General features: G+C 33.6%; 1 protein-coding gene and 1 pseudogene across 1 annotated transcript; one reads left to right on the top strand and one right to left on the bottom strand.

Annotated features, from left to right (window-relative positions):
• Positions 1-1,139: 1,139 nt before the first annotated feature.
• On the bottom strand, positions 1,140-3,117 carry LOC108478834 (uncharacterized). The gene is made up of 5 exons (XM_017781290.2): positions 2,630-3,117; positions 2,175-2,232; positions 1,995-2,078; positions 1,729-1,870; positions 1,140-1,642 (listed from the first exon to the last, which is right to left on the bottom strand). The coding sequence occupies exons 1-5, from the start codon at positions 3,021-3,023 to the stop codon at positions 1,364-1,366; spliced, it is 957 nt and encodes a 318-aa protein (XP_017636779.1). The 5' UTR covers positions 3,024-3,117; the 3' UTR covers positions 1,140-1,363.
• Positions 3,118-6,721: 3,604 nt separating this feature from the next.
• LOC108477836 (UDP-glycosyltransferase 89A2-like) lies at positions 6,722-8,141 on the top strand (annotated as a pseudogene).
• The last annotated feature ends 5,116 nt before the right edge of the window (positions 8,142-13,257 follow it).

Raw genomic sequence — 13,257 nt, 5'->3', positions numbered from 1 at the left:
ACTTAAGTTGTTTTTAGATTTCACCACAGCTATGGTGAGATGGAATTTAAGAATATATTTTATTTATCATTTTTCAGATCAAAAGGTGAGAGGTGAAGTATTTTTAAATTTACAAAATAAATGAAGCAAAAATTTTCTATTTATTAATATTATTATATAAAATATATATTTTGATTTTTGTAATAATTTAATAAATATATAATAAAAGATATATGAATTAATAATACAAATTTAGTATATATTTTATTTTTAATGTAAAAATATATTTTTAATTATTTATTTATATATAAGTTTAATCAAATATCTTTAATGGTAATTTTAATTATTATCTAACTATTACCACGGTTGAATCCAAACATATTTTTATCATTATATTATTCAATCTTACTATTACATTAATTTTACCGATTATTTTAATCTCACCGGAACTCTTAAACCAGCGGTTTCATGCAACTTATTTTTAAGAACCGGATGAGTAGCAAAAGCTGGGCCGGTTTTACATGTATATCATTTGATTTTAAACAACTTGTAACCCAATATTAGCACTGAGATGAATCAACCCCATGATCCAGCTTGGGAATTGAGACCTAATCCATATATTATTGTGAGAACTCCAATTTGACAAAGCGTGATTAGTTAAAACAAGGAGCCCATATAAGCTGCCTGCATATATTCCAGGGGATTGAGAATTTCAGCAGATTCATGGCAAACACACATTAACAATGTTGAGGTAAAGAATAATTGGATTTTGCAGATAGTTGGAATTAAACCGCCGGTGCAGGCCGCAGGGAAATCCATGGATTTTGCAGGCCATTGGGCCTTCAGGGCAAAATGAAACCAGTTGAAGTTTCAAGGTGGATGGTTGATTTGCGTTCCTCACACTCTTGACTGATGATGGAGACACACGTACTGATGCCCACCTGTTTACTCATATGTGCAAATTGTTTAAATCAATAAAACAAGTAAGTTTTGGTTAATGATTGGCTCCCATATATTAACACTACATTTCATCTACCTAACCCTCCCAACTACCCGCGGATATAGACTGAAACAGGTTTACCATGTAATCCTTTCAATTATTCTAGTGTTGTTAGGACATCAATTCCATCATATCTATACTCAGAGATACCAATATGAGGTTGGATATAATACGTATATGTTTATATACTTGTGGGATCATGTGATCTTATAATTACAACCCAAGGTTTCTATTTCACTTGATATATATGTATACAAAACAATCGTATTATATAAAGCTATCTTTACAGGCCAATTTATACATGAAGAGCTTAGTTTGTGTTTGAGTAAGAGCAAAAAGGACGATGGAAAAAGATAAAGAATTAGGGTTAGCAGAGAAATGAAGTTAAATGTGCCTCCATGGTCTTTCAGCTAGGCTTACACATTCACTGTATCTGAAACAATCAACCAGATGATCGATGGTCAACCCTGCTGCTTGCATGAATGAATACACAATCACTGGCCCAACAAACCTGAATCCATGCTTCACTAAGTCCTTGCTAATGGCTTCCGCTTTTGGAGTTCTAAGTGGAACATTTCTGGGGTATTTGTATTTGTTGATGGTTGGTTTATAATTCACATATCCCCACATGAAGCTGCTGAAGGATCCATATTGCCTCACTATCTGTATTTTCATCCCCAAAATTCATTCACTTTTAGTTTCGGAAAATGAATACCAGAATGAATTAAAATGTTGCGTTTAGAACTTGCCTTGAGTATGCACTTGGCGTTGTCTACTATGCACCTTACTCTACTCTCTGCCAACATCATTGCTTTGTTTGATGATATCTCATGGATTTCCTTATCCCCCATTTTAGCAACAATTTCAGGATCAAAACCCAAGAAGGATTCTCTACATGATTAATTTAAGAAAAAAAAAAAATAGGTAACTGCAAGCTTTAGTTCAGTGTTCATACCAAAAAGAAAAAGAAAAAGAAAAGTTGCAGTATGTATCTGCAAATTGAAGAACATTGCACCTGTATAGATCTTTCCTTTTCAAAATCTCTGTCCAATTATAATCCATCAGCATACCAGACAGTGCAAGCAGCTCGAACAATTTGCTGTTTGATTGATATGTCAGTTGAAGATGTCAATAAAAACATTAGTTGATTAGATGTCTGAAATTTGATGTTAATGAATTGGAACTTAAAACTTACTTGTCATCATAAACAGGAACACCCCATTGTTCATCGTGAAATGATATGTAAACCTTATCTGTATCAAAAACTTTTCTTAGTTTCTTTGGCATCAAGTTATTAACAGCTTCTTCCATCCTTTTTACTCTTTCTTTTTCTTCTCTTTGTTTTATTTCTATCTGTTACTAAAGCAACTACTTTGACACTGTAAATATCATATATCTTATTATTATTAAGCATGAATTTTAATTCACTAATGAAAAGAAAATTCTGGCCATCCAACACATTGGTTGTGAAATGTAATAAAATAGTTTAAATGAGGTTGATTACTGTGTCTTGGATGTGGTAAAAATTAATTAAGGAAGACAAAGATTGAAGATCTGCTATCAAACTTTAACACTAAAAACCAACGACCATTATTAGTATTCAGAGTTGTGTTGAGAATTCCGACAATGTTGCCGTGTGAAGAAACTTACCACTGTTCTTTGTAACCCAATGGCACCTCCTCACTTCACCATTGCCAGGAGGATCCTGCTGCTGCTGCTGGTGATGATGGACATGAGTTTTGACAACCATGGGGAACTCTCTTCGCTCACGGTGAGGAGCAATCAAGCTAAGTGCCAATGAAATCTTTTGTTCCAAGGGAGTGCTGGAATGGTCTGTAAGAGATGAATCATTGGAGTTTTGTGACAAAGACAAGGACAAGGATGATAACGATAAAGATGAAGAGGTTCTTTGAAGCCCAATCGGGTAGATTTTCTTCAGATGTTTAGATAAACAGCCACTTTCTTTCTCTTTGGAACATGATCTCTTCTTCTCTAATACATGTCTCCTTACCATATTTGTTTTAGACATGTTTGAAAACAACATGGACTTGTTTCTATGGGGTTTTTTTTTTTGTGTGTGTGTGTGTGTGTTTCCTCTCTACTTTGATGTCGGTAGATGTAAAAGTTTGGGGTTTATATATGTATATTATGTGAAGGAATGTAATGTCGGCCATTCCTAAGCTGGTGAAATGTGAATTTCATGTGAATATTATTCAAGTTTTTGGCTCCCTATTTTGTAAGCAAAACAAATAACAAGGGATCAATTTTTTATTTTTATTTTTGATACTAGACAGATTTTAGATATTAATTTAGTCTTTGTTTTACAATAAAAACAAATATTAAGATTTTATTTAAAAAAATTCAAATAATATTAGTTATACGCCTTAGCTAAACTGATTAATATTGAGTTAATAAAAATTACATGCAAAATTTGTGTCAAACAGCTGTTTTAAATGTCATCAGTGTGTGTCCGGTAACTTAGTTCATGTCTTTAGTTTGTTCCAAATTTTAATATTTGGATTATTCATTGATTTTGTTATATTACTGATCATGCTAATTAATATGAAAGATAATGAGTACTAAAGAATAATTTGCTTTTTTTTTTCACATAATTATACTCATTGTTTTAAAGTTTTAAATATATTTAGAAGATTAAAAGATATAAATAATTAGATCAAATAAAATAACTTAAAATGTTCATATAAACCATTTTAGGAATAAAATTATATTGTGAAGGGTCTATTTTAGGTGAAATGACAATGGCATGATGAAAGAAGAGATATATTAATTAGGGTTTTTTTTAGTTGCAGTGGGTTTTTCTGAATAGCAAAGAGGAATGGGGTCCAAATGTATATAAATTCTTAACTTGCACTCCTTATAACCCCTCTCCAGGTTGAGGCAAACCTCTGGTCTGCATAGACAAAGATATCTCATCCTTAACACACAATATCCAAGAACTTGTATTTTGTTGATATCTTTCTAGAAAAAGAAAAATCAGCGGCACCAACCATCAACAAATTTGAGATGAGTTGAATGATGGTGTCCAAATATCAATCTTTGTCGGCAAATTTAAAGCCAAACCAAACAAACATGTAAAAGAAGAAAAGAAAATAATAACATAAAGAAGACAGGCTCTTCCCAGCTTCTCTAACATTAACTGCTTACACCCATCAACTTCATTCCATATTCATTTTCCTTTTCTCAAACTTTGGATTTTTATACTCCCATCCTTCTATTTGCTTCTCATAAATTCAGTTTTTTGCCTTTTTCTGAAAATTCTACATTTGTTTCTCTTTATTGCTTAGATCATGAGCATCTTCTGAAATAAACAAATTTATTTTATACTCAAGGGTAAATTTTTCATGATTTTATTATTTGATTGTTAAATGTGAGTTGAATAGATCTTCTTTAAAAGCTTAAATATATATTTGATCTCTTAACTTTGTTAAATGATTTGCATATATATATATATATATATGATTAAGTAAAGAAAAGGAGAGGAGCTAATTAGCCTAAAGGAATCATCTAGCCAATACACTACATATTTAGGTTATGTCCCTTTGTCATATTTCAAGTAAGAGGCTTCCCATAACTACATATTCATGTTTAAAGGGACTTGTATCCTTAAAAAAGAAGTTTGCTAAACTTATCTAATTTCATAATCAATTCAGTTTAAGTTTTAGATTTTCAATATTAAAAAGTTAGATTAACTCACAAATTACTCAAGTTAAGCATTATAAGAAAATGATTGTATGAAACTGTAATTCATCATCATTCTTATAATTTTTTAGCATTTTAATTAAGTTTGAATTTTTTAAGAAAAAAATCTTATTCATCATTCTCCTACTGAAAAAATAAAAATAATATGAAATTATAGTTGATATAATACTTGAATTGATTCAATCAATCTCTTAAATTCAAACATGATTAATGTAATTTATAAACCCAAATACTTTTTAGTTACAGTCTTAATCTACAACCCATGTGGGAGTAAAGAAATTAAAGTTGGATTGGATGTATCCAACAGATAGCCCATTAGAGAAGCAATGGGACCATGGAGGGAGGCAGTTGTAAGCCCATTTAGACACAAGTTCTATCAAATAAAACTCTAATCTTTCCTGCAAATTAACAAACACCATCATGCCATAATTCACATTAGAGATATTCATAGGTTGGATCAAGTTGGGTTTAGGTTAGGTCTAAATATGATATTAACATATTTCATATTTTTTAAGCCTGGCCTAACTTGAAATATGAGTATAAAATTTTGCTTAAATCCATCCATATTTGGAAAAAATTAACCCAAACCTATTTAGCCCTGTCTATATTATTATTACTTTTTTAATATATATATATATATATATTATATTATTTTAATATTTAATAATTTTATATATTTTATTATTTATTGAAAATTTTCAATCATCTTAACATTATTTTGATGTTTACATTAGAATGCTATTATGTATTTAATATAAATTTGTTTTTAATGTAAATTACATAATATAATTTATTATAAACTTAAAATAAGTTAAGTAAGTACTTTAGATTTTAAGCTCGAGCTGCTTAATTTTTTTTTTGCTTAAACTCATTTTCAAATCTACCTTCAAACTTAGATAGATAGTCTAATTTATGAATAGGTGAAATTTACATTGGCACGCAAGCTAACTTCAGACCCCTTTCTTTCATTATGTTTTAAGTATTGATTTATTTGGAATTTGATTGATTCTTTATTATTAAATGAACAAACCTAATAGGAATATCCAATTAATTTCAAATTTTAAAATGAACTTAAAATTCGAACCTTTTTAACCAGACAAAGATACGGAGGACACAGTTTCTTTAAACATAGCCAATTCTTTTTTTTTCTTCACCGGTGGAGAAGGCTAATGCCCAACATAGCAAAATTTTCTTTTCCTTTGAACTTTACTCTGTCAAATCAAAAAATAAATTATGGAAAATTCATAACACTCCCGACTAATTTTAAGAAAAATTGTAAAGAGAAAACGTTTTAAATAAGACGCATTGTTAGCAAAAGCATTAAAAGAGCGTCCAGTTAAAAGCATTTTTAATACCATGTCAATTGAAAACGCTTCTAGGTGGACACACTTTCGGTGCTTTTGATGATAATACATCCTATTTGAAGTGTTTTCTCTCTCTAAATTCCAACCTCAACCTTATTCTAAAAAATCAATCATATATCCCGAGATTTCGGGATATAATTTTTGGACCCTCTATTCAAAAAGAATAGATGAGAGAATAAATAATTTACTGAAAAATCAAATCAAACAATATTAAGAAAACAAAAAATTAATAACGAATATTTCATTCCGTCTAGTAAATTGAGTTTCAATTATAAATCCAATTCAAATTTTCAATTTGAATATATAATTGTGTAAATACAATATTTTAAAATTTTGAAATAAACAATTTTTATTTAACGTCTCAAAAATTATTACAAAATAAATAATTAAAAGCTAAAACCCTAAACACTAAACTTAAATTCCTATTTTAATCGCCAAAAACCTTAACTTTAAACCTCAGTAACCCTAAAAAAATCTATTCCCCGTAATTTTTATTAAAATCAACCTATTCACATTTTTTTTCACTGTCCACACTACCGCCACAAATTGGCAACAAAAATCTCACTCCTGGCCAGCCTACCATCGACAAAAGTTGTAATAATAAAGCAGGCAGTTCCTTCAACTCACCGGCATCCATCCTCCAGTCTTTCAACTCACCATGTCAACCACTATCAACAACTGTCATATCTTGCTATTCCCCTTCCTAGCGCAAGGCCACATGCTCCCGCTCCTCCACCTAGCCCACCGCCTCTCCCTCCACGGCCTAACCATCACCATCGTTATCACCCCAAAAAACCTCACTTACCTTTCCTCCCTTCTTTCCTCTCACCCTTCTTCCATCACTTCCCTCATCCTCCTTTTCCCTTCTCACCCTTCCATCCCTCCCGGAGTCGAAAACGTCAAAGACCTCGGCCACTCTGGTAACTTCCCTATGCTAACCTCTCTTTCCAAACTTCACGACCCTTTACTCCATTAGTTCAACTCTCACCCCGACCCACCCATTGCCATCATCTCTGATTTCTTTCTTGGTTGGACGCTACACCTTGCCCACCAATTAAACATATCCAGACTCGTTTTTTTTCCTTTCCGGTGCTTTTTTGGCTGCTATAGACGATTATGTATGGAACAATATTGAACAACTTAAAACTTTGGAGCAGGTTGAGCTTTCTGCTTTGCCTGGTTCTCATGTTTTTAAATCCAATCATTTGCCTTCTTTGTTTCGTTTGTATAAAAAATCTGATCCTGACTGGGAGTTCATCAAGGATCTCAAGCTTGCAAATACGAAGAATTGGGGTTGCGTTTTCAATTCTTTTGACGCATTTGAAGGCGAGTACATGGATTATCTGAAGAAAAAATTGAGCCACGATTGGATTTTCGGGGTTGGTCCACTAAACTTGCCAAGTCCGGAAAATTTGGGTTCTGAGTCTGATCTGAATGAGCGACTACTGACTTGGCTTGACGAATGCCCCAAAGCGTCTGTTGTTTATGTTTGGTTTGGGAGTCAAAAGCTGTTAAAAAGGGAACAAATGGAAGCTTTGGCTCTTGGGCTTGAAAAGAGTGGCACCCGATTTGTTTGGGTCGTGAAAACGGGTTCGACCCAAGCACGAGAAGACGAGTTTGAAAATGTACCAGATGGGTTTGAAGAGCAGGTGGCGAGTCGGGGTTTGGTGATAAGAGAATGGGCACCGCAAGTGTCGATACTGAATCACGAGGCGGTGGGTGGGTTTCTGAGTCATTGTGGGTGGAACTCGGTGTTGGAAGGGATAGTGGGTGGGGTGGTGATACTGGCATGACCTATGGAAGCTGACCAATTTGTGAATACGAGGCTGCTGGTGGAGGATATGGGGGTAGGAGTGAGGGTGTGTAAGGGTGCTGGGTCAGTTCCTGAGGCGGGTGAGTTGAGCCGTGTGATTGGTGAGTCAATGAGCAAGGCGGGTGGGTTGAAAGATAAGGCTAAAAAATTGAAGGAAAAAGCATTGGAAGAGGTGAGTAAGGAGGGAAGCTCCGTCCAGGATATGGGTGGGCTGGTGGGCGAATTGCGTAAACTTAAACCCTTAAAATCCAGGATACAAGTGTGAACTGAAAACACATCATTTGATCAAACTTCCTTAGAATTGATAACCTATTTTACTTAATAAAATCTTATTGTTCTCTACTAGTATTTTTAATAAGATAAAATAGTTTTATTATTAATTCTAGAAAGGATTCCTCGTATATTTTATTTTCGTATTTAATGCATTTCTTATTTTATGTTTATATTTAATTAATTTTATAATATTATTCTTATAAATAAAAAATAAAACCCATCAGCAATCTTGCTTGCAATATATCCTATTATAAAATCACCAATTACATAACGGATAAAAGGAGATGTGGAAGTAGATAATATTTAGTAAAAGTAAATGAAAAGTTTTTACAAAGAGAGGATGTTGAATGAAAAGTAAAAAGAAAGATTTCTAAAATATTTTTTGATGCCTTATTCAGGCTTCCTCTATCTTTATTTATAAGAGAATTCTTAAACTCTATTTTATTTTTTTGAATCCCGCACAATGTTTCTGATAAATATAATATCTTATTAATGATAAATTAATGGTTATTTCCACATAATTTTCCTTTTGTCTTGTCACATCATTAATGGTTGCTTCTAGGTTGCGATCTTTTTTTGTTTGTATATGGATTGCCTTATTCTTTAAGTAACCTCTAAACTTGAATATTCCTTTCTTGGATGTTATTCTCCCACGTGGCTTCATTGTTTGGCTTTATCTTTCTTGAATATTATCTATATTCATTAACTCTATTTCATCTAGATGTAATGAATTTGTTAGCAGTCTTGGTGAGTTCCAAATCTCCCACATGTTCTTGATTTCTTCTATTATGTGTGATGGAAAATCATCTATCTCCATGTCAGCTACCTTTTTTAATAGTTGCACAGATTCTTCATCTCTGTTTTTTTGGATGTTTCCAGTTTCATATGCCAATATTCTTCTTCCATCAGTCTGGAGTCTATGAGTCATTTGCTGAAGTAAATATTGAGTTTTTGTCATTAAATTTATCCCTGCTTGGATTTGATAATAACTGGGATTATTATAACACTTGTCAATATTTTTTGTCAAGTATCCTTTTGTCTTATTTGACTGCTGAAAGTTTGAGACTTCCAATCATTATTTGAATAATTTAAATTTGATATGGCTCATAAAATTTTTCTTTTCAGCAATACCAATAAGATTGATTATTTCAAGATAAAATAATAATAAAAGTCATCTTCATTTATTATGCTTAATAATATAGACTTAATAGATGCAGGGAAATTTTTTAATAGATGAAAAGAAAAATTTTGAACTATTATTTCTTTAACAGAACCCCATCCAATACTGTTTATATCAAATGGTTCATGATCCAGTCTAAATTTTATAGTAGGAAAAATTTCATCTAAATCATTTGTAAAAACATAAGCTTGTAGAAAATATTCTGAAAAAGCTTTTTGAAATTGAGCTTACTGTCTGCAAATAGCTCCATTTATTTTTGTAAAAATTTCCACTGGTAAAATTTTTCTAACTTTATTATATAAACATAACCTATATATTTTATTCATAATAGATGTAACGCCCCAATTTTTGGGAATTCTGTGAATGTTGGCATAGGTTTAATTATGTTAGTGGGCCTCTAGAAGGCCCAAGCTTAAGATAAAACCCGGCAATTTTAGTTAATTTTTGTTCTATAAGAAAAATAGGGTGAAATTATGAAATAGAACCTATGTGAAAATGTTTGAAAATGCTATAGGCTAAATTGAAGTGGCCAAATAAATAGGAGTGCAAAATAGGAGGATTTGCATGACAAACCTCCCATTTTACATGAAGTGGCCAGCCATCATGTTGTTGTAGACAATATGAGCACTTGATATCCATAATTCATGGTACAAATTGATAATGGGTTAGGTAAATGTTCCATGATAATGGATTAGGTAAATATTCCATGATAATGGGTTAGGTAAATGTTCCATGATGATGGTTTAGGTAAATGTTCCGTGATGGGCATTTCATGTCTTTTGTATTAAAGAATTAAATGGATGAAATATCAAATTTTATTAAAAGAAAAAGGGGTGAAAAGAACAAAGTTTTGTCTATCTTTGTTCATCATAGCCGAAAGTTAGAGAAGAGAAAGGAGATGAGAAAGCTCTTGAATGTTCGGTCACTTGGGGAAGAAAATTGAAGGTAAGTTCATGGTAGTTTGCTTCTATCTTGATGTTCATGAGTTCTTCTTGATTCTACCTTAACTCTTGAAGCATATTTTGGTTTTTAGTTGTGTTGTGAGCATTTAGTCATGAATTAAAATGAAGGAAATGGTTGTTGTTTCATGTTCTTTTGATGAAAAATGGAAGATAGGTGAAGTTGAGCCAAACAAATGAGCATGCATGTGCCTTAGATGCTAAGGGGAAAAATCGGCTAACATGTTGTGCTTTAAAATGATGAAATGGAGATTATACTTAAGTAAAATCATAGATATGCGATGATTGATTGGCGATATACATGTTTAAATAACAAGCATGCAAGTTAGGTGTGAAAGAGGGATTTGGTAATAAATCTGCTTGGGATAGCAGCAGTAACGTGACTTTGGAAAATCACCATAAATTGTGGGAGATATGTTAGAAGCTGCATAAATTATGTAATTAAAGCTTAATGAGTCTAGTTTCAAATGGAATAAACGAGAACATATTTTGAATTCTGTACAATGAGAAATTTGATTCATAATGAAGAGTGGTCAGATTAGTCAAACAGTGAAACATGGGAAACTTTAAGAAAAATCTGGTATTGATTGGCCATACCAAAAATTCTAAAAATTTTATGGATAGAAGATATATGAGTCTATTTTCAGGGAAAATTAACGGCACTTGATTTGGAGTTTCGTAGCTCCAGTTATAAATAATTTAGTGACTGTTGCTCAGGAAGACAGATTGCAGTGAAATTATGATTATGTGGTAAACATTGACAAAAATTGTTAATGAGTTGCTTATTGTTTTCTTATAAGCTTACTATAATCTGTAGGTGTGGTTGGCGAATATTGTAAGGGGTTAATCGTAGTTTGTATTTGAATAGTTAGATTAACGTGTTAGTAATCCAATTGTAGGCGGTTCGTGTGTGGATCTCACAAGATATCGTCGCAAGCAGTGTGTAAATCGACACCTCTCATAGACTAGATTGGCAAAAGCGAATAAGCTGAAATGCCGAAAAGTCGGTATTTTAGGAATTTCTTGAGTGTCGAATGCTCGTAAGATAGTTGGGTTTGTATATTTGGTAATCTAAAGTAATAAACTGCGATGCGCGATTTCGTACATTTTGATAATTTAGGCTTAATGGGCCAAAGGTTAGGTTCGGGCCAACGGCCCAATTCGTAAGTATCTTGTGTAAGTGTTCGATAGTACGTAAATAGTTAGGATATGCATGAAAACCCTAAAAGCAGCTAAATTACTATAATACCCCTATGTATGGAAAATTATGTTATACCCCAGGTGTAAAATTACCGTTATACCCCTAGGGTTAATTTTGACCGAAAAGCATGACGATCGATTACGTATGATGTATGCCATGATTATATATCATTGCATGGGGACATGGGTTATATTATGGAGGAAGCGTCCTGGTGGCTATGCCACAATTATCTGATCTGGTGGCTCTACCACATATATCTATTCTGGTGGCTATGCCACGATTATCTGATCTGGTGGCTCTGCCACATATATCTGTTCTGGTGGCTCTGCCACAATATCTGTATCTGGTGACTTCGTCACAATATCCGCGATCTCGCTACAATTTACGTGGTGTGTAGCGGTTGGGTAGGTCGAGTAGTCTCCCACATGGTGTAAGGTTGATGCACGGGGTGTTATGGATGAATCTGGGTTGGGTTTTCGCATAAACATGTAATATCATTACTCGCTCATTATGGGCCTATGGGCTTCATTCTGAAATACATTCGGCTAAGGCCAACTTATTCATTTTCGTGGTTTGAGTGATATAGGCTATGGTTGGGTTAATTTACACCGAGTTTCCTCAAACTCATCCCTTTTATTTTCATCCACGCAGGTAATCCCCAACCATAGTGGGCTTGGAGCTATGAGGGAATTCGAAGTGGCCACCCGTTCTGAAAGTTTGATTTTCTTCTGGTGAACTGACATCCTTTTTTTTACGTTTGAAGTTTTAGGTTTTTAAATGTAATAAGACCGCTTAATTATTTTTGATGGTTTTAATATGTATTACTAAGATAGGTATTACTTATTTTAACCGTTGAAATTGGATAGCTTTAGGGCGCGTTTTCAAAAAAAAAAAAACAACAATTGATTTCAAAATAACACGACAACAAGCAAAGCTTCCGCAATGAAAGTATTTTCCAAAATTAATCACTTTTCCTAAAAATAGCTTAATCAAATCGGTTTCCTAGAAATATCCATGAAGTTAAGGTGTGGCAATGGCGGTATGCATGTCTAGGATTGGATCCGAAGGAAGCTTGGTACTTAAGCAGTCCGATGGACTCACCACCTCTTTTCCGGTTTCCTACCTGGTGCACAACTTCCATTCACTTTAACCTATAATGAAATTATCTGTGGAGGAACCAATTCGAGCAGTGCCGATGAATGTTGTTAGACCACAAATCTGTGAAGACTGTGGTAAGGTACATTTGGGCGAGTGTAGGAAACGTTCCGTTGCTTGTTTTCGATGCAGATCTATGGAGCATAGAGTTAAGGACTGTCCTCAGAGAGCTGATTAGATTCAAGTTGCTCAACCCGTAAGAGGTGGACCACAACCACCGAGAGGACGTGGACAAGGTAGGGGCAAAAATAGAAATGGTCGAGGACGAGGGGCACCTGGTAAGGTTACTGGGAATGCTGAAGCTCGACAGCCAGCATTGGTGTATGCAGCTCACCGTCGAGAAGAGGGCGATGCACTCGATGTCATAACTGGTACATTTTTGGTTTCTAGCATGCCGTATACTGCTTTAGTAGATATTGGATCTACTCATTCCTATGTTGCATGTGCCATATCTGGGTTGTTGGGTGTGCACTCTGAGAAGATGGTGAGTGGGGTATCTGTGTTAAGTCCTTTAGGTCATTCGCTTAGGGTAGACAAACTATATAGGGACGTACCCTTAGAAACTCAAGGCAAGGTTTTCCACGGAGATCGATAGAGTTCTTGTTGGAGAGTT

Source organism: Gossypium arboreum, chromosome 12 (assembly GCF_025698485.1).
Source record: "Gossypium arboreum isolate Shixiya-1 chromosome 12, ASM2569848v2, whole genome shotgun sequence".
NCBI lineage: Eukaryota > Viridiplantae > Streptophyta > Magnoliopsida > Malvales > Malvaceae > Gossypium > Gossypium arboreum.
This window is presented reverse-complemented; position numbering and strand designations above follow the sequence as displayed.

What these genes read in the sequence shown, in the direction of transcription:
- LOC108478834 (XM_017781290.2), bottom strand. Translation starts at nt 3,023, where the DNA reads ATGTTGTTTTCAAACATGTCTAAAACAAATATGGTAAGGAGACATGTA. An exon ending in GTTCCTGTTTATGATGACAA is followed by an intron (nt 2,079 to 2,174) that starts GTAAGTTTTAAG and finishes TCAATCAAACAG; the next exon opens with CAAATTGTTCGAGCTGCTTG. An exon ending in ACGCCAAGTGCATACTCAAG is followed by an intron (nt 1,643 to 1,728) that starts GCAAGTTCTAAA and finishes ATGAAAATACAG; the next exon opens with ATAGTGAGGCAATATGGATC.